A 21,839-nucleotide genomic window follows, 5' to 3' on the forward strand; every position below is an offset into this window, starting at 1 on the left:
TCTCCGTTCAGCCCCGCGCGCTCTCTCCTCGTGACGGGAACTCACCGCTGCTGCACCGGTCCGTGATGAGCTGCTTTTTTTTTTTTTTTTTCACCGGACGGCTTGTGCGCATGCGCGGCCTCTCCTCGTTCTCCGGTGGTTTGACAGCCGTGATATAAAATGACGTCATGTGAGAGGAGACAGGGAGAGGCAGACTGAGGTGCAGCTGGGCCACAGTTTCACCTGCGAGAAGAACTTTCTCTCTGTTCACAACGGCATACATCTATTCACACTACACTTAAAAGTGTGTTCCACTGATTTAATGCTGCACCCTCATAAAGTAAGCCAACTAAGTAGAGACTTTTTTTTGTTGTTAAATGGTCAAAATCGATGCAGATATATCTTGACTTTTAGTCCCCGGTATGGATGAACCCCATTGAAACACTGGCTCCTGGGCCCCTGGTAGCTCAGCTGGTAGAGCAGGGCGGCCCATGTACTAAAAAGGCTGACTCGTTACTGCAACTGCCCGGGGTTTGGGTCTGGCCCTTGGCATCCCCCCTCCCCATCCCCTCTCTTCCTGCAGTATCTACCATAAAGGCAAAACATATATAGACTACTTAAAGAAATTGGATTCTACAGTTCCCAAAATGCAGCTTGATGGGATCTTTCAAATCCCGTCTTTGCCTCTAAATAAAACTCTTTCTTAGTCCAGTTTGTAGCTGTTATAACCCTGATGACATCATCATGGGTATTATTTGGGCGGTGGAGCATATATCTGGTTCCCCTAAAATTGCACGTGGCCCCGGCCAGACAACCCAGTCCCCCATTCGAAATGGTCTAGAGCTGGATCTGTTGTCAGTTTGTGCTCGCATCAAACACAACTTTATTTAGGAATGTGCACCACATGAGCAAAGTATAACTCAAAAAAATTAAGGTCTTAACACTAGATTTTGATTTAAACTTACTAAAATTTAAATTAATTAAAATACCAAAACCAAATGAAATGTTGTAAATCTGGGACATCTGATTATCCAGCCTTGGAAACATAGATAAAGACAGAAATGAATAAAATACTTCACGCTGACTCAATTGTAATGTATATTAGCCAGTAATGCTTACACATTTACGCACTCCACTGTAACCAATATAACCACACCGGTAGATAGCATAATGTTTGTGTGGTTGGTTAAATTTATGAGTAACAGTGTATGATATCTGAAAATTCATTAGCATAGCAATTAAATCAAGTGTTTTATATATGTATATATATATATATATATATGTATATGTGATCATACATAAAATGAGTATTGTGGTTATCACAGATGTCTCAGTGTAAGAGACAAACATTTATATTAAAAAAACTTAAATATTAAGCTAATACAGTTAATTAGTTACAGAATATGTTCCCAGTGGAGATAAGAACCAAAAAGATTCCTACCTTACAGGAACAAAAGATATGTATCTGTTGTCTGGACTCCCTTCTCAGATGCATGTACAATATTATGAGGTACCACATGAGAGGTGTTTTAGCTGTCCTCTCATGACTTGTGATAAGAGACTCATATTGTCAGAGTAATTCTGATCATAAGCTTTAAAGCATCTGAAAATATCCGGCATTCTCCCTTTTGGAAAATGTACATCTTAATTCCAACCAGTGAAGCAGCAGGTGGGGGAGTGGGCCTACAGATATTGAGGTCAGTGTAGGCCTGTCTCAGCTGCGGATTTCTCCTCCTGACACAGCTTTGTTCAGCACACCGTTCTTCAACATGTCAACACCACAGCAAAGCTTTAAGAGACACAGAGGCTTCATCATCAGGGATGCTCAGCAGGGTCACAGTAGTCCTTCAGGCCTCTTCTCCAGACTGTACTCTTGGGTCCGCTTCACCTTCCACCCCAGCATCATCAGTAGGACGATACCCATGACCTTATAACCCACCTGTAAGCCCAAGTACCTGCAGGGGTCGGACAAAAAGAGATAAATGATGTCGGCAGTGATGTGGATGTTCTGCCTGTATTTATGTGATTATCTGTTCTGAGTTCTCACCGGTTCCGCAATATGTTGTTGTCATAGTAACCGCAGCTAAACTTCTTTCCACACACACGCTTCCACCAGATACACGACGTATCAATGGCCGTCCCGAAGAGAGCAGGGGCAGGTAGCCAGGCTGAGAGGGAGATGTACAGGGTAAACAAATTTCTATCCCCATGTGGTGGCGCTACAGCCACTAGAGGGCAATCCACTACTGATGAATGTAAGTCAGTTATGTTTCATTACGCTCCATGGTTTTGTTGTTGAGCCCAATAGCAGCCCAACATCCCAGTTAAACTTAACTGTACGGAGTCCTTGAGTGTGCAATATTGAATTAATCCATAAGTAATTACAATCAATAAAGAAATTAACCAATAATTTGTGACATTTAATAAATTAGTTCAATTCAGCTCATTCATATGAATTGTTATTTCATTATGCATATTTTTTATTTTATTTTTTGGCAGTTTTCAAGCCTTTTATTAAATAGGAAAGACAGAAAATGGGTCGGGAGAGAGAGAGAGAGAGTGTGAGAGAGAGAGAGAGGGAGGGAGGGCATGCAGCAAAGGGCCGCAGGTTGGAGTCAAACTCGCGGTCTGTGACACTTTTATTACATGTCAAATTGTATATGTCACCATTTAATAATTTCTTAAATGACTAAATCATCTATTAGTTAATTTATATATTTTACACAATTTATTCATGCAATTTGTTTTTCAAAAGTTTGGACACTTTGGGACTCCATACAACAGGGAACATTGTTGAGCTTCAAAAGAATGCACAAACTGGAAGTGTGTCATTAATACAACATTAGTTATTGATATGCGTTTAGCACTTCACAAACAATATTTGTGTCCTGACTTACCTAATACTCTCATGAGTAAAAATTGAATTCCTATAGCAAATGACTTCTCTTCAGAGGGAACACATCTGAAATGAACAGAAATAAAAATTAGAGGGTCAATACCTTCTATTGGTACACTGTGCCATTACACAGTACAATAAAATACTGTAAAAACAGCAGCAGTTTCTATATTTCAAAAAGTCATGGATTTAAAAACACAAGAATATTCAACGTGTAAAAGGTCACTAGTAAATCAGTTTGAGCTTCTTTATGGGAAGATCATTTCTCATTAAATTTCCCATCTTCGCAGGTACTCTATTTGCCTTCCATTTATTATTAGCTGTTCTATATTAAGAGCCTCGTTTATGAACTTTTGTGTTTGACTTTTTATGGACTTCATGAGGAGCCTTTAGAGACTGTTAAGATCAGCTCATTGTTTGACTGCAGCAGTTACTGGGAAGGAAATGGCCATAAAAGCCTCTGTATTTATTTATTTTTTTAAGAATTAGAGTCTGAAATGTGACCAAGGTCCACTCTGGTTGGGGGGAGAGAGAGGCGAAGAACTATTGGATACAACAGTTGGGTGGTCAGATTAGAATAATTCAATATATGTTTTGTAGAAAACAGAAGATACTAAGTCAATGCTATGTTATCCTATACAGTATTTGTAGGCAACCAGTTTATAATACACTGTAAGGTTCATGAAATCATGAGGTAGTGTTTGTACTGAAGCAAAAGCAGAGTATACCATCCGTCAGATCCATTTTGGTAATTTTGAACTAGAATATGTGAATATACTGTAATATACTGTCAGTCTTCCTTACCTGAGCACCATCATGTACATGGGGTTGTGAGTGAGGCAGGCGATCAGTGAAGCCAGAGAGATGACAAGAATGACAGGGAGAAGAAAATGCGGACAGTTGTTTGGACAGGGAGCAGGGAGGGCATTACTCTGGCTCCCAGATATACACCTGCAGTTGGTATACAGCTGCATCCAGAAAGAAAGCAGAGGAAATATTAATTTTATCTGCACAAAGACTCTGAAAAAACAACTTTTTGCTTTTGTTATGTTGTACCACATCTGCTGCTGTGATACTTATTTTCCCCACTGAGAATTTCTGCTATTCTTGCAGAGAGAAAGGAAAGGAAGGAAGGAAGGAGGAAGACTGTAACAGCACTGTAGCGGCACTTTCTACCTCTATTATATATTGTATGGTTGTGACATCACAACAGTCCAAAATTCCTGTTTTAAGACACAGTTTCTGGATACAGGCTGTGTGCATTTCACTGTTTGATGAGCGTTTTGATACTTTCATAGTATTGATATAGCACTTCCACCTGTTTATAATAAAAAAAAAAGGGAAATCTTACAATATGGGCCATTAAAAACTCGTCAGTGATTTTAAAGGGACTGCACGCACCTTACTTGACACAAGAGTGTTACAAGTTAACAGTAAGAAAGGCTGAATTCTTGCAGGTGTTTTGACAGCTTTTAAACTCCTTCACACCGCCCCCTCAAACAACACCATATCTTTACATTATTGTTACAATAGCTTATGAAAATATCTTTTTTCAACACCTGATTGAATACCACTTGTGGACATCTGGGTTCTCAAGAAAGAGAAAAATAATCATTCTGAGGCTTTTGGGGATTCATTTATTCTGTACCATCTGTACCCATCACTGCAAGGGTTTCTATTGCAGTATTACAGTGGGCTTACATGCTGAGTCAAACTGACTAATACTCTATTAGCAGTCACACAGTCCACCCACTGGAAGATTATTCACAAGGTGTGACGTCTATATACTGACACTTTGTCCCTCTTAAAACACCTCCTATATGCTTTGTGACTAATGAGCATTGATTGGACATTGATTTTGAGCCATTTGCGTCCTTTTAGCAGCAGAGCATTGTCTCTGTCTGTTCTGACCGCTCTGACACTGGAAGCTCCTGACTGATGAGACACATTATGTGTTATAGGTCTGCTCATATGAAATGTGTGAAGTCTTAACACTGGGACACTGCCCCAAGATGCTGTCATCTAATTTGTGTCTGAATCTACAGAGGCAGCTAAGGCTAAAGTCACTTCCTGTTCCAAGTATCTACTTAACACTGGAACAAACCTATCCCCTTAAGAGCAGATTCAAAAACACTCTTTAATGCAGTGTGTTCATATAGCACTCTACTCCTACACAGTTAGGTTAATTACACCCTTGCAGGCTGATTTACAGACCCTTTGCTAGCACAAGAACCAAATTCATATACATACATTGAACACTTTCCCTGCTGTAGAAACAAATCATTCTTTCTTCCCTTTCAATAGACTTTTATATCTAGCATTCCTATCTACATGATTACTCTGCATCAGGTAATTTCACTCATTACTGCTGCTGATTTATTGCACAATGTTATTCTAGTGTTGCACAACTATTCCCCAGATTTAAAAATCAAGTTGTATTTATACAGCCCCCTATCACATGCATATCTTAATGACTTATCGTGTATTTTTCATATCAGGTACACTATATGCTGATGTTAAATGTCCCATACTTTAAAAATTGAGATTTCCATGTCTTTCTTTTATCATAAAGCAAGTCAGGGGGCTATATAATTACTGTGAATGTAGCTAAACGCTCCATGGCTTAAAGAGAAAGGAGATAAAAACGGAAAAAGAATGTCTTTTTTGAACATTAAAGCATGACCACATGTTCTAGTAGAGAAAAGAGAACTGAAAATTAGCAAAATATGGGACCTTTAAAAATATAATATATAATAACACCCTTACATGCAGGTATTTATACTGTGCGAGGAAACCAGGAACAGGTATTCAGAGGAGGCACTGACCTGAACCCTGTGGGTGTTGTTGGGGTCTTTGTTGAAGCTGGTGCAGCCGGCATGGCAAGGAGAAATATACTCGACACCATCAGAGCCACACACAGGGTTGAAGGCACTGGCAGGGCAGGAGCAGTTGGAGTAACACAGGGATAGAGACCTTTGGGGGGCAGAGACAACAAGTTCAGACCTAATGTTTGAGCAGTTCTTGTTTCATTAGCAGCGTTTGATTTTGGTACATCCTCATACTTTGTGACTTTATCACAGCAACTGCCTGATCTATAAGCATTTTGTTTAGGCTGCTGTCAGATCATTCAAGGTCCCCTGTGGGCTTTTTGACCAGTAGAACAATGTTTTTATCACACACACACACACACACACGCGCACACACACGCGCAGGCGCACATGCGCACACTCGCGCAAGCACAAGCACATACGCGCAAGCGCACATGCACACCGTTTTCCTGTCACAGTTTCAGGCTATTCCACTGATCTACAGTCAGCGGTAGTTGGGAATGGGCCAAGAAATGTAGCGATGTGCCAATATAATACACCTATAAATTGCATATTCATGAAGGCGAAATAGCCACTGAGCTTGACTTTCAAATCATTACCCAGCTGCCCCCTTAATTTTATGGTATCTGAGCGAGTATTTCACATAATCTAGGCTGGATGTGTGTGACTTGGACCATAAAAGTCCCAAAACCCCTTTGAGAAACAATGCTGTTTGTATGAAAGCATCACAATAACAATGCCCTACCCTTCTCACTCACCCATACTGTCCGATCTGGTAATGATTGACCTCTGAGACTTTCTGCGTAGGACAGCCCATGAAGAAGAGAGGGATGAAGAGGAGGGTGGACATGGTCAGCATGGCCACAGAGAAGCGTGGGATGGTCTTCAGAGAGAGCCCTACCCTCTTCATAATGACCCCGCCCATCAGCATCCCCACTGCTACTGCTGGCAGGTTCACAGCACCTGGGAACCATGAACAGCTGAGTGACTTCTTCAAGTAGAAATGGTAATTATTGTCTACTTAAGATAACAGGAGTATTGTGTAAATATATGCAATGCTTCGAATGGTTAATCGTATGCATTTCGACTGCACGGCTCTATTGAACTCGACTTTCTCTTTTGTGGTTATCCATTAGCAAAAGGTGTGGATAGTACCTGGTACTTTTTTGTGTACCACCTCAGTCGAGGTTCCAAGCGAGCTGATCCGATACTAGAAGGTGGAGTTAAAACACTGCAGACCACTGATTGTTCAGAGAGAATCATCTCTAGCTTGACACAGGACTTCCTGCGCACACCCGCCATCTTTAAACAGGCAAGCTTCCGTCAATAGCAACCGATGTTTTTTTATTCACCCGACCCAGATTTTTTTTTTTTTAAATGGCAGTCCGCAAAACCATGGCGTACAATTGACAAAGTGCAGATGTTCCTCTGTTTGGTTGTAGATGAGAGGATGAGTGAGAGTCACACTGAAGATGAAATCACAGAAGTTTTATGTGGCTTCGCTATGGCGATCAGCTGAGAACCCTGCCAACACTGAAGGCGACTATCTGCAGCTGAAAACCAAATTAAGACAAGGACCTGATACCAAAAGTTGGTGAGTTGAGTCCAAGTGGAACCATGCAGTGGAAATGAAGCTAAAGATTAAATTGTCTTAGTGTGATTAAATGATTTGAACTATTTTATTTAACTTTCAGAGTTCATAAAATTGTTTAATGTATTCCATGCTGTACATTACGGCTTGAATTATTTAACAGCTGACTGCAAGCAGTTTAGTGAAAATGTAAAAGTGATCCATTATAGGAAGCCCACTACTTTACATGTGTGCCCCTCTGCAGTACCTACCTACTAGCAGACTGCTATAGGCGAGAGATGCGCTGTACTGTCGCTCCAGAAACTTGTTGAGGAATGTAGCGAGACCTGCGATCACTGAGGAGAAGCAGCACTGGGCCAGGACGAGCATGAGGAAGAGAGGGCTCAACAGGAGGTGGATAAACATTCTGGGAAACACTGATCACACACAATCACATACAGATACACAGATTATTACACTGGCAATGGAAATGACTTCAGTAAAAACTCTTATTTATCTGTTACAGAACATGTTAACATGATAAAACTATGTTAAATCCAACAGGTGGAACATTTGCAGCCTGAAAATAACAAACTTACTTTTCAGGAAATCCATTAAAGAGATATCTGGTTTCTTTTTGAAGTCATCATTCATGTCAATTTCACTTCCAATTGCCTGAAAAATAACACGCAGTATAAACTGGATGTGTGAATATTTGCTGTGTAATGAACACAGGGACATTTATGTGATACAGTTCAATTCAAACATACATGACAGAGGGAAATGTGGAGGATCAGCTCTGTTCATACATGGAAGACCTGATTCATCAGTTAAAACTTCAAAAGTTTCTTTCTTGAATCTCCTTTTTATTGACCAAACAACTAAACCATTAAAGTTGGATATGGAGAATGAGTGTCTCAAGATCGTAGTTGCAACAACAACAAAAAATTATTCCAGCAGTCAAGTTGCCAGGTTCGTTGCCGAGTGTGTCAGGTGATCAGCCTGCTCCATGTCAGTGATGAATCAAACAGGGGAACGACTCATTTGGACTAATCCATTGATTTTACAACAGTATTTAACATTAGCCAGTCTGCAACTGGAAGACTTTCTGTGAGTACTGTGGAATCCATTAGCTAGCTCTCAACTCAGAATGATTCTTGTTTCTGTAGCAACAACGGACAACCCTGGCAACCAGCAATGTCCAACGCTATTGGCTGCTACAAAACAGAACGTGACAGAAAGTCATTGTCAAACTTGTCCAAAAAAAATGTAAATATAAATTCCAACTAAATATATATCTTTTATGGAAAAGCAACACTTTCATTCGGTACCCCTCGAAATAGATAGATAGATAGATAGATAGATATATAGATAGACAGACAGACAGACAGACAGACAGACAGACAGACAGACAGACAGACAGACAGACAGACAGACAGACAGACAGACAGACAGACAGACAGATAGATAGATAGATAGATAGATAGATAGATAGATAGATAGATAGATAGATAGATAGATAGATAGATAGATTCTACATATTCAACCTTTAATGGAGAAAATAATAAACAGATTAATCAGTAATGAAAATAAGATCATTTTTTGTAGGTTTTTCATATTGACATACACACTCTTTGTTTGAATTTTTATCTAAATGTGTGTTTATGTGAAATCCTCTTTTTAAGTCACAAAAAAGTATTATATAATAATACATATGTATGTCAGTGGCTCCTAACCTTTTTTTTATCTGATGTACCACCATCAGACTACCTGTAGTACCAAGTGTAGAGTGGATGTTAAGAAGAACTCTTTACAGCCACACCTTTATTATGTTTACAAGGTCAAATCCTGGACAAAGCTGGATGAGTCAATATGCAGTTTCACAATCATTAAACTTGGCTTTATCTTATCTATGACGAAAGTTTTCTGCAGAGTATTTGTAAGGTCAAACATAGTACAAATCAATCTAAATCTGAGCAATTGAAATGTGTTCAGTGACATGTAACATTGAGAAGTCGTCTGTGCCTTCACCATGGTAAAAACCCTGAGGAGGGGAAGTGAAATGCAATGCTGACATAAACCCAGCAGATGTCAGTAAAACATGAGCGATATACTGTAGTTCAATGAATGTTTGGTCATAAAACAGGGCTGTTTTGTTCCGAGAGATCTCTGTGAGCGTGACTTACATTATCCTTTGAAGGCATTCTGCGAGGAAAGAAGAAGTAGGGGATGGAGGTGAGAACCAGGCAGCCGGAGGTGATGAGCAGGCCCATCCACCAGGCCCCGACCCAGCGCGGATCAGACGGTCTCAGCTCCTGTTCGGCTCCTGCAGGAAACAGAATTGAACACTTAATCCGCAGAAGAGTGAACCATCTTTAGCAGTAGCCTGTTATAAAATAACTTTCTTATCATTACCTAAACCAGTTTTGTCCACGTCCACAAAGATCCGCAGCATGACTGAGCCCAGCAGGTATCCGATAGCAGGCCCGAATACAGACACCGCAAACAGGATGGCTGTGAACGACAAAGCGGCAGTGAGGCAGAGTTTCTTTTGAACTGTTGAGTCATTTTAGAAAAAATGTAATCTTTTTTCTTTGCCAAAAAGACAAATAGTTATTCACATGGTATTATGCTTTGACAAACTTTTTCATGCATTCATTCAATCTGAAAAAAGAAAAAGGTTCTATCTGCAGGGTAAAGGTTTAGTCTCCTCACTGCTCTGTGACTGTGGGTAAAGGGCTGAAAAAGAACCAAGAAAAGCTGCTCAATCTTAATCTTTACCTGAAAATAAAAAAAAAAACATCAAGAATGATACTGATACAAATGACCTTTTTTAATGTTAACTGGGATGAATTCAGGTTTCTAGTTGCTGAACATTTTAGTAATCTGATGCTTAATCAATCAGCTTCAAACTGAGGGGTTGTCTGTTTATAACTTCCACCACTGTGATTGAGAGAGACTACTTTCGGAGCTCAGGTATTGACACCGGTGACACTATCTTGTCCAGACAAAAAGGCTGGATGTAAATCTGGGAGCAGATAAGGTATCAGTGCAGCACTGCAAAGAAGAACAGCAGAGGGAGGGACAGCTGCAAACAGAAATAAATGTAGGAGGACAGAACACATCTGGACATTCTGTACCTCTTGAATCTTTATGCTCATTTTGAATTTCATTTTTACTAAAGCTTTATGAACTGATTAAATAAATTAAATGTCAGTAAATCTTAGATGTGATTAAATGTTCCTGAATGAAAAAAAAGTTTTGTGTTCAGAAATCTTATATAACTTTCTTCACAAGTTAAAGGGGATTTCTGTATTTTTTTTTGACTAATGCCAACAACTTGAGGTGTATTGAGCACAAGCGCTGCAGTCGGGCTGCTGTGCACACCGGAACCATTTCCAAAAAATGTGTTGTTAATTAGTCACTTACACAGAAATTTATGGGAAATGCAGTTCCGGTGGGAAAACACCGACATCCCCCTTTAATAAACTGACTTTACATACAGGTATTTTAACAAAGTAAGATTCAACTGTCTAACTTGTCTTTGCTTTCTTTTCTGCCTCAGCTGAAAGAATACTGGGATACTAGGATAGAAAACCCAATTTCAAAATGTTAATTAAGGATTTAAATATTACGTATTTGGAGGACATTAAGGATGCCGATTATTTCGACCAATAAAAGAGAACTTTTATCAGTTTTAGGCTTTGGTCCAGTCCAGTTTTTCCCAAGGTTAGGGTCAGTTTATTGTAAAATGCATAACAATACTGTGATATGTGAATTCATTTTCTTATTTAAAATACAAGAAGAGCGTTCTTTTTTTTTTACTGGTGTATTCAACTCAGATACTGTTTACCCCTCCTTAATCTCTCTTCTCATGGACCTCGACCTGAAAAATGTGTGTCTTTGTTGATTCCCTCACTCTCAATAGTGTAAATTCATGATATCTTTTTGTTAGTTTGGATCCTGGGGGAGATACCAACTTTCTCTTTTGGGTCTCGAACTGAAAAGGTTTGGGAACTCCTGCTCCAATCTATTAGTCAATTTGGGATATGAAAACTTTGAACCTCAAACCACCTTTAATTTCCAGGTCCACTAAATATAGATGTTTAAAATCTTTATATTAAATCTCCTTTCAACAGGCAAGTCTGTAGAATCACCCCGGACAACACCATGAGCCTCAGTTTGTGTTCTCTTTATCTTAACAAATCAATCCACCTCTGAACTACAGGACATTCACCTATGTAAATAGGGGAGTTTTTCGGCCCAGCAAAATCATCTATGTAGGAAATCCCAAACGGCTGGATGGGCACCGAGCCCACGCCGAAGAGGAGCTGAGCGAAGCCCATGAGCAGCCACAGGTTGTTGGTGTCGGCCAGGCGCCGCGTCTCTTCACGGCCGCAAGACTCCAGGCCGCTCGAGTTCCTCTGCGGGGTGCAAATGTCATGGCGATCTGAAATCACAGCAGGTGGTCACACAGAAACAAATGGGGGGCTTAATGACATGCCAGTGGATGCAGATGCTTAACTCCTTTAATTTCCTGAAACTTCTCTGGCCCTTCAATGACACGCTGTACAACGCCAAGATACTTTGTCTGGAGGCAAAATTAAAGAGGGAGGAGGGAGATTGTTACTAAAGTGAAATGCCCTGGAGGTAAGTTTAACGTGCTTAACCTTCAGTGAGTGCATTGAGATTATGAGTTTCCTTTCCTTCTTATGAAAAGTTCAGCTGGAGAGCACCGGCAAGGCTCTTTAAATACACCATTTGCTACAGAGGACAGAAAGCCAAACTGCAAGTACTTGCTTGACTCCTCCTGAGTGCTATGGAGCCTTTGCTGAGAAGAGGCTGGGGCATTCTAGACAAACTCTTAAGTCTCATAAACTGCATTGACATGTTTGTACGTTCAGGAGTCCTCTGCTCTGGACTGAGACACACTCGCTGTCACAGCGGTGCCAGTGGAGACAGAGAGGCAGGTCTTACTGTGTAAAACAGAATCGTATTCGTAGGGCTGGGACAAGAAGTGAGGCAAGGTCAGGATCATGGCGCTGACAGCCATCAGTAGTCCACCGATTCCAATGAAGCGAGGACGGTGAACCCGATTTCCAAAGTAGCTCACGAACACTATCAGCACACTGTTACTGACCTAAAAGACAGACACAGACAGACACACAGACAGACACAGGCTTCAATGAGGAACCAGAGGGAGCATTTTCTCTCAGTTCTTCTTTTCAAATCAATCATTTCTACACTTAGTGCATCAGGTTTCAGATCTCACAGTTTAATAATAATAATAATAACAAAAACAGGTATTTTTATAGCGCATTTCAAGGGACCCAAGGATGCTTTACACGGAGGCATAACAATTAACAACACACAAACAGTAAACAAAATATAGCAAAACAACAATGAGTAAATGGAATAGTGGTTGAAAGGTTTACTGGGAATTCCAGTATTTAACAGAGTCCATATGCTGTGGTGAACAGGCGGGTGGGCTCTCTAACCAAAATATGGAGGTGGCCAGGGTTGTTCCGTAATCCACATTTAGTGGGGTCTGCACACAATCCAGGCATAGTTCAAAATTGATGTTTAAGAAATATCGAGGCAGAAAGAATTTCAAAAATGTAAAGCTGTATTAAATGATTGTCTCTTTAGCTGTAAAGGCCAAACTGAAATATTATCACTTTTGCCATGTTTTCCAGTGTTTTTGGTGAATGGTGAACTAAACATTTTTGTCATTTATTGCTTGTAACTAATTAATGTAAATGTCATTCATCCTCGCATCAGTTAACGACGCACACGTAAGCTACTGTGTTTATCATCACGGAACCCGAGGGTTTGTGGCACTCAGCATGCTCATTGAAAAAAAGAAAAAAAAGAAATGAGTGTGAACGATTTTTTGTGGCCTGTAAACTAGTTCAAAATTCTAAAATTGTGAACAATGACCATGAACTAGTTCATTTTAATACGTGTGAACTGAACTTCAAGCTAGCTCCTGTTAAGTGTAAACTTGCACAACACTGTCATTTAAGGTGGCAACAGGCAAACATTCACAAATGAATGAATGAATTGTCTTATGTCCATATTTCTGTGGTGAGGATGAAGGTGAATGTGCATGTGCTCAGTTTGTACTCTTCTTGTTGCTCTGCTTGGTTTCCACCAACTCCTGAGAGAAATAACTCTTTAGCTGCTAAATGCTCCACCATGTTCATCAGCTGCTAGCCCACTTTGTTTAAGGTTTGGTGCTGGACAGGCCATGTTCAGTGTTCTGGTTTGTTCTTGTTTTCTATGAAAAAAACAGCTGCCCGCTGAATCTGGAAACGCGGTTGAAGAGAGTGAATCAAAGTCGTGGCCCATAAAACTGAAACAATGAGCTGAAAGATGCTAAAATGCATGTTGAAGTGTCCCTGGGCAAGATACTGAACCACAGAGTTGTTCCTGAAAGCTGTGCCATTGGTGTGTGAATGATCAGATCCTGGTTAGCAGATTGGCACCTTGCATGGCCTCCTCTGCCATTATTGGCTGCATGTGTGTGTGAATGGGTGAATGTGACACGTAGTGTAGAGCACATTGAGTTGATGGGAGACGAGAAAGGTGCTATCTAAATATTAATAGAGAGTAAAAGAGGAGATGCAAAACTGAAATCTTTGGGCTTTCTTTTTAATCTACATTTTCATTAAATAACATACAATCAAATCAAACCTCATAAACCACATCAGAACTCCAAGTGAGTCAAATCCTGAGAGAAACAGAGAGGCAAAAGAATCTAAAAAGCCTCGAGGTAGAAAATGTCAGCATTGTGATTTGAATTAATAGCCAATGACCCCATGTCCTGAAAACAACTGGAGAACATTTATCTGCGTATATTTACATCCTTGTTGAGCATACGGTACATTTGGTAATTTCCTTGACCTCGCGTATCTGTAACTGTTCCAAAATACTTGAGTCAGGAAGTGTGATTCTGATATGTTGCTTGTTCTCTAATTCCTCCTTTGTCATAAGTATCCTTGAAATAAAGCTATCAAGATCTCAGGCTATGTGAGGGTGTGTTATTGTTGGCTCCTACCTCGTGAAGAGAGGAAATGGTTCCCGAGGAGTAGCTGCTGAGGCCATAGCGTCTCTCGATTGTGCTGATGGTGCTCTTGAAGTAGGAGCTGTACAGCAGCTGAGCGAACTGCAGGAGGCCGTGGCACAGGACAAACAGCTACGACAGACACACAGTAGATGATGGCATTTTTAGTGAATTAAGAAAGATTATCCTGCCAACAAGGAATGTTTTTATTCTCTTTTGCCTCTCAGGGCATTCATAGTAACCTCTACCAATGCTTCATATGGATAATCTCATCGTATGTTTTTTTATGTAAAATCTTAAAATGCAAAGTACCTAGCAACTATAGCTCTGAGATCAGTGCAGTGGAGTAAACAAATGTAAGTCTCAGCTATGACTTTAAAGTGCAGAGTAGAACTGCAACGATTAGTCGATTGACCAAAAAAAGGTAATTAATTGGATATTCAATGACCTATTAAAGTAATTTGAAATGTCAGAAAATGCAGTTTTCAGTCCTCAAATATGGACATATGGTTAATGGTAAATGGACTTGTGCTTATATAGCGCCTTTCTAGTCTTCAGACTACTCAAGGCGCTTTCACTCTACTTATCACATTCACCCATTCACACTGATGGCCCCGCCCACCATCTAATCTAATCTAACCATTCCGACCACATTCACACACCCATGCGCAGTTTTCTCTGTTTTATATCATATTAACCTAATAACAGCAATGATGAAAATAATTAGTTGGTTAGTTGCCACCCTTATATATATATATAAGCTATCCTTAAATTGAATTCCATTTTATATGTTAAATAGGGTTAGTGTAGTCAATACATTTATTTATTTGTTTCAAATAAAGAGCCTAGAATTTAAAGGAACAGTTTGACATTTTTGGAAACATGCATATTTGTTTTCTTACTAACAATATAAATGCTGCTCACCAGGCGACAGTTAGCGTATAGCAAAACCTCTAAAGCTCACCAATTCACACTTTATACACCTTTCGTTTAATCCAAACAAACACAGAGGTGTAAAATGACAAGGGGTGATATGCGCTGGACTAGTTCTTGGCTGAGAGCAGTTTCCAGGCAACCAACCTCCAAGAAGTCACATGCAAATTGAGAACTTGTCCTTAAATACTGTCCACCTCTGGTTTAAGAAGATGTTTAAAAAGTATGACAAATCATGGTGGTACGGCAAAGTGTTTTCTTCAAATGCTCCAAAGAGACATAAAATGTGTTTCAATAATGACTTAGCCTGAAGTGATACTTATTGTGTCTCAAACTGATTGCATGATTTTGTCTCTTGGACGTGCTCCCAGCGATCTGGAAGAGCCTCTCGCCTGTCTGTGTCAGGAGGCGTTCACAGACACCCGCATGGCTTCGCTTGGGGGGTCATGAATGCACGACTGATGCTGAAGATACGTGTTGAGATTAGGAGGGAACTTGCTATGAAAACAGCGATAAATCCAAGCTTTCAGTTTGTTTACTGACTGCCAGGTTGGCTGAGGGGGAATAAACTACGTGTTTGACTCAGAACAGTTAATGCCTCTATAAAAGCTTGGCTTTATGGTTTGTTAGCACACACAATAGATGCTTTTACACGGCTGCTAATATTTCATCCTCATTTTGTATCAAATGGATCCATTTGCCCTGGCAGGCAAAGAGCCTCTTTTGTTTGTGATTTAGATTCAAACAAAAAGTTAGTGGTTCTCGACTGTTTCTTTAACACAGCTTCAGGTCAATTTAAAATCCACTTAAGCCTTTAACGAAGATGGATTTGTATTTTTATTGCAGATAACGCTTGATAAAAAACGTCGTTATTCAGAGACAAGTCTCTGGCTTTTTGATTTTTTTTAGCTTTAACACTTAACATAATTTAGATAATATATAATCTAATATATATATATATATATATATATATATATATATATATATATATATATATATATATATATATGGGATATAAAATTGATAGAATATAACATCCCTATTTTATTGATGTGAGTGTTGCACTGTGTTGAAACTTGGATAATGGAGTATTATTGAACGTTGCAATTCAACTGGTGCTGAACGCTTCAGTGGCTCAACACCACATCACGCATGATTTATTGTTTATCCACGATGTTAACACAACTGATTTGAGCCTGTTTGATGTTCTCAAGCAGGAAAGTGGTTGTTCGAGTTGAATCCTCCATGGATTATGTTCATATTTATCCCCTTTGAACACCCTCAGCTCCATCTGTCTGGACGCCATTGTCCCAACCTTCAACCCTGCTGCGAGGGGAAGAATTGAGGGAAGTTCACACTTGAATCCTAAAAGCTTTTATTTCAGAGACACGTGTTGTAGATGTGACGCGTGATATCAGTGCTTTGGGAGGGTTTTTGCAGCAAAAAGTGCCTGGTCTACTTGGTCAAAAGAATGAGATAAAGGAAAAAATAAAAAGGTATGAAGTCTCCAGGATACTTTAAAGAAGTTACATCCTCCTTCATTGTGAAACAACAATTACATGCTTTTGCTGCACAATAGCACCATGATCGAAATAGCATGTTCTCTGATTTAAAGCAAAGATGATAGGAGATATGCTTATTCACTTGCTCAAAGATCATTGAAAGCCACTCCGCAGACAGTTAGCTTAGCCCAAAGACTGGAAACAGCTAGTGTGGCTATGTCTAAAGGTAGGAAATCCAGCATTAAAGCACCTCTAAAGCTAGCTAATTTACATTTTATCCATTGTCAGTTTAACCAGTACAAAAAGCTGAAGTGTAAAAATGAAAGGTTATGGTTTCATGGGGTCATGTGCCAGACTATTTCTTGGCTGGTAGCAGGGACTTCCTGGCGTCTTGTCATCTGGCACATAATCCCCCATAAAACTATCACCTGTTGTTTTTACACTTCCATTTTGTACGGATTAAATATATATATATATATATATATTTATATATAAAATATAATATAAGATAATGTGTTCATAAGAGTGCTTTACAGGTGCTGGTCGATGGATTTTGTTACCTATAAACAGAGCCTGGCTAGCTGTTTCCCTATGCTCAGCCAAGCTAACAGGCCTAAAAGTGTGTTCAAACTAAATGTGAAGGGAATTTCCATACAAAGTCAATGCAAAAAAAATGCAAATAGATGCAGATACGCGTCTGTGGGTTGGTAGAGAGTCAGGGGTGGGGTGGAGGGGTTAGTGTACCCTGGAGAAAATAATTTGTGTGATGTTATGTCGTGAGAGCCTATCAATGTTGAGCTCTAGGACAGAACTGAACAGAGACAGGACAAAACAAGGACAGGGCTTGGAGAAAATTGATTCGAGCTATGGTTTGTACTTCACTACAAACCATTTTAGCACCAGCGTCATAATGTAACTAACGTGAAGGCAAATATTCACAAGTTGCAGAATACTCCAAAAAGCACTCCAGCAAACTTATTGGCTTTGTCTGGAACTTTCCTTTGAACTGACTGAATATGAGATGGCATCAATCTTCTTATCTAAGTCTCAAAGAGAAGACGTCTCGGTGTAGTCCCCTATTATGGACTCAACCTGGGCTACGTGCTCAGGTGCACTGAGGTGTGGAGAGAAGTGAACAGGAGCTTAATTTGAACATTTCTTGTCCCACAGTTCAGGATGTAAACAGTGTTCATCATGTGCGCCCGGGCAGAAACTTGGCAGAGATTTCCTTAAAGAGAATTTGATGGTGGCTGCAGAATAGGTGTTGTCACAGGAGATAAGTGCAAAACTGTGAGAGAAAAAAAAACAAAAACAGAATGTCCTGATGGAAGTGAGCAAATACAGAGCAAAGCACTGTACAGCACGTACCAGAGTCAAGAAAAGATGGATCAACGTGATTGTTGACTGGCTGGCTCTGCCGACTGCAAAGTGATTTGGTTTCATGTGAAAAAGCAATAAGCCAATTCTTCTACTCTTGTTGCAAACGCGGGGCAGGAGGCCAACAGTAATCAGGAGTTCTGACGTTATAGGTTGACGTAATTGAAAATGAACTCCTCGGCTCCACTTCTAACCCCTGTAGGAATGACTTAAAGAAATGGCTTTTCTGACACATTACCTGCTGCTTTGTCTGCTTGTATTCAGAACTACTCCCATTGTGCAAACATACCATTATATCACTTTGAACTGGAGGTATTCATACTGTGCAGGGTCACTCAAACTGATGATGTGATGATACCTGAGGGATGAACCCTCCTGTTTCAACGTCCTCCACCCTCTATATATTTGTATATCTTGGGTGAAGACTTCAAATGATCAACAGGCGAAGATTTGCAGTAACTGGACCCACCACAGGCTGTGGGAATGTTTAAGGTAAACACTGAACATCTTTCAAAGAAACCCTCGCCTTCTGGGAAGTCAGATGTTGCTTAAGTGGTGTCCTCCGAACTTACAGAATATAGGTGAATTAGTCATGCTTTATTCACACAACACTACACCAACGGAGAAGACATGTCATTTCTCGCTGAGTTATGCTGCAAGCGGCGTGGAGTTTTGCCTCAGTATTACTCACAGCCTGGGAACAAACGGTTTCTCTCCTATTATTGCCATACAGAGACATTCAAATGCTCCATTTGGCTCTCACTGATGTTCTCACTCGTCAGGGTTCAGTGAGACTTTCAGCACTAAAGCCAGAGGTGCAGAAATTACACACAACTTTGAAGTGGATCAAGCTGCCAAACACATAAAAACGTTTGTCAAAACGCAGTGATGTGTTGAATGATGGAGGAACAAAAACGTTTTTCTCCTTCAAAAGGAGAAGAGAGGCATTTCCAGGAGGTGCAACGATGAGTCGAATATAAGGAATAGAAAATGGATTGTTAGAATTCATTGTTGTTTTTTGAGCAAAAATTTCAAACCTGCCGTGCTTCAAAGCTCTCAGATATGAGGATTCAATGCTTCTCTGGATCTTATATGACCGTAAATTGAATATTGTGAGTGTTATGACTTGATGGTTTTATGTGAGGCTCTAAAGTATTGATGGACATTTTACACAAGTGTTTTACAGAGCAAATCATGAAAAACAATCAGCGGATTAACTGAGTGAAATATAATCATAGTCCTAGAAGCCCCATTGTTCATTAATGTCATTTTTAATTTGGAATTAAGATTACTCTGTAAAAACCCCTTAAACCCTGGGGCAATTGAATTGTCACTCAAAAAGCAAAGATAAAACATGTTTCTTCGTCACTTACAGTGATCATTCAATGGCTCACACATTCAAATACTTGTTTATTCTAAGCAATGCCACTGCACCTCAACTGTAACGACTCAAATAAATAAAAGAATACATTTTTAGTTCTGAGGTATGGGGCGCAACCCCTCGACTTTAGAACAAGAGCTTGTTGATCTAAGGTGAAGCTCTGTTTACTCTGGCTAAACTAGGCTGTTTTTTTAATCTATATTATAATAAAAGAGACCATAATGTCCCTTGTCTTTTCCATTATTATCATCCGTGTAACGTTATGCAATCTTCTAAAAATAAATGTAGCTCAGGTGGTTACATAAACAATGAGGTGCAGGTTCAAACAGGACATTTCATAGTCATTAAGCGTGTGTGTGTGTGTGTGTGTGTGTGTGTGTGTGTGTGTGCGCGCCGGAGCCTACCTTTATGCTGCAGCACACCGTCCGCGCTTTCCTCATGTCTTTGGAGGAAAGTATGTCCATCGGCTCGGCTCGTGTCCTGTCGCGCTCCGCTGTGCTCCGGGGGCAGAAACCAGCCTCTCCTCTCGACTCTCGTGTGTCAGGTTGTCTTCGTTTCCCCCGGTGAGTCCTTCTTTATGACCGTCGGTGATGTAAGTGGACTCAGCCCACTGCTCCACGCGCAAATGTTTTGAAAGTTGGGGATTGAGAACAAACAGTCCCGCGCTGATTGGCTGAGTCACGCGCGAGCCTGTGCATCACTCACCTGAGGGAGCGTGACCTAACGCCTTCATTACGATATTACAAAAGACTATACACTGTGATTCAACTTTTGTTTTTTGGTTTAATATGAAGTGTTCGCATGATTTCCGTGAATGCTGCTTTGTTCTTTGTTCTTAATGCTTCATTAATTGTGGTATGCAGCACTTCCGCCTGGAGCTAATGGGCCTGAGGGACCACTGGTAATGAATGGACCCTTCAAATGAGTGTCAGTGGAGCTGCTGAGAGCCTGGTATTGGACTTAAGTAGCTTCATATTTAACTATGTGTTAACTTGTTCTAGGGGGGGTTCTTATAATTCATGTAAATTAGTCTGAAACAATGCAAAACTTTTAGCTCTCTGTTAAAGGCTATGCTAATGTTTCGTGTATTCATAAATGGTTAGCAGTTCTCATGAAAGCTCATGTTTGTTGGCCTACTTGCTGTAATTGGTCATTCCAAATACAGCCCGACACTACTGGGATCGTACAGTAGGCTGTTCTTCACAGCACAGTGGGACAGCAGAAAAAGCCCAGGTGTTACTAAAAACATTACTGATGGCTCCTCTGTTGTATTCCAGTGTCCAGTCAACCGTGACAGTGTGACAGTGAGACAGTGAGTCAGCATTTACAGTAGCCTCGGACCCTCACACCGAAGCAACTGAATGTAGTTCAACCAACATCATTTTATTAGGTACGCCTGTGCTTTTTTCTACTGTGACATCAAAAATGTCAAAATGTCTATTAAATACACAATACAGATGGTTTGAAAGAGGAGTAAAAGAAGCATCTATGCAAAAGTAGAGAAAGCATCGCTAAACAGAGGAGGAGGTTTGAGACACCACTCATCTCCAATTTACAATGCTGCCCTTTCATCCCTTCATTCAACAATCTAACCTCAGAGAACAACTGTTCACAAATGACCTCCTCTGACTCCAACGACTGTCGTTAAGACTCTATAGAGCACTGACAAAGTCCAAACCTACGGTCGTTGGCGCTTGGAGCGCAAAGGATTTCAGTGACATCATCGGCCTTGTGAGAGGTTAAATACCTGGATCTCCACACCAGATAGTTGGACCAGTCCCAGCCTGGTCCTGGTCCTCGCCCAGTCCCCGCCTGGTCCTGGTCCTCGTCCAGTCCCAGCCTGGTCAGTTACGTACATGAACTGATGAAGCCTCTTGGATGAGAGGTGAAATGTCTTCCTAGACGGATAACCAAGTCCAGCTGCTTTTGACTGAAATTGCTTGGGGGATATTAATTACTCATATGAAGATTTGTAGAATGTTCACAGACCTAACCCCCCCCCAGGATGCTAATACCTCTACATTCATAGAGAAACGTCTCAATGAGGGATGCACCGATGTGACTTTTTCTATCCCGATACGATACCAGGGCTCTGGGTATCATCTGATACACTGATCCTGTACCAGTGTTTAAATAAGCTGTATTCCTCACTGTGTGGACGGGACTGGGATCCTTCTGTTATGTGCAGGCTTGACTTAAATATTACTCTCCTAACTTTTTTAAAACTAAATGTAGACACAAATTAACTGAATTATTAATAATTCAAATAATATTTAAGAATTAATTAATATTATTTGAGTCAGTATC

The 21,839-nt window shown here is 40.3% G+C and overlaps 1 protein-coding gene across 1 annotated transcript; it reads right to left on the reverse strand.

The window, feature by feature from the left end:
* Positions 1–1,002: 1,002 nt before the first annotated feature.
* Positions 1,003–20,088, reverse strand: slco2a1 (solute carrier organic anion transporter family, member 2A1). Its single transcript, XM_083940203.1, has 14 exons — positions 19,937–20,088; positions 14,334–14,471; positions 12,251–12,413; positions 11,511–11,723; positions 9,689–9,787; positions 9,460–9,599; positions 7,873–7,948; positions 7,546–7,710; positions 6,462–6,666; positions 5,701–5,848; positions 3,680–3,843; positions 2,877–2,941; positions 2,027–2,147; positions 1,003–1,934 (listed from the first exon to the last, which is right to left on the reverse strand). Exons 1-14 carry the CDS (start codon positions 19,994–19,996, stop codon positions 1,814–1,816), a joined length of 1,878 nt encoding a protein of 625 aa, XP_083796329.1. The 5' UTR covers positions 19,997–20,088; the 3' UTR covers positions 1,003–1,813.
* Positions 20,089–21,839: the final 1,751 nt, after the last annotated feature.

The sequence above is a fragment of the Echiichthys vipera genome, assembly GCF_963691815.1.
Source record: "Echiichthys vipera genome assembly, chromosome: 3".
Classification (NCBI taxonomy): Eukaryota; Metazoa; Chordata; class Actinopteri; order Perciformes; family Trachinidae; genus Echiichthys; species Echiichthys vipera.

Coding starts and splice junctions, on each gene's coding strand:
- slco2a1 (XM_083940203.1), bottom strand. CDS start 19,996: ATGGACATACTTTCCTCCAAAGACATGAGGAAAGCGCGGACGGTGTGC. Junction 12,414..14,333: donor CCATTTCCTCTCTTCACGAG/GTAGGAGCCAAC, acceptor TCTGTCTTTTAG/GTCAGTAACAGTGTGCTGAT. Junction 5,849..6,461: donor TACCAGATCGGACAGTATGG/GTGAGTGAGAAG, acceptor TGCCCCCCAAAG/GTCTCTATCCCTGTGTTACT.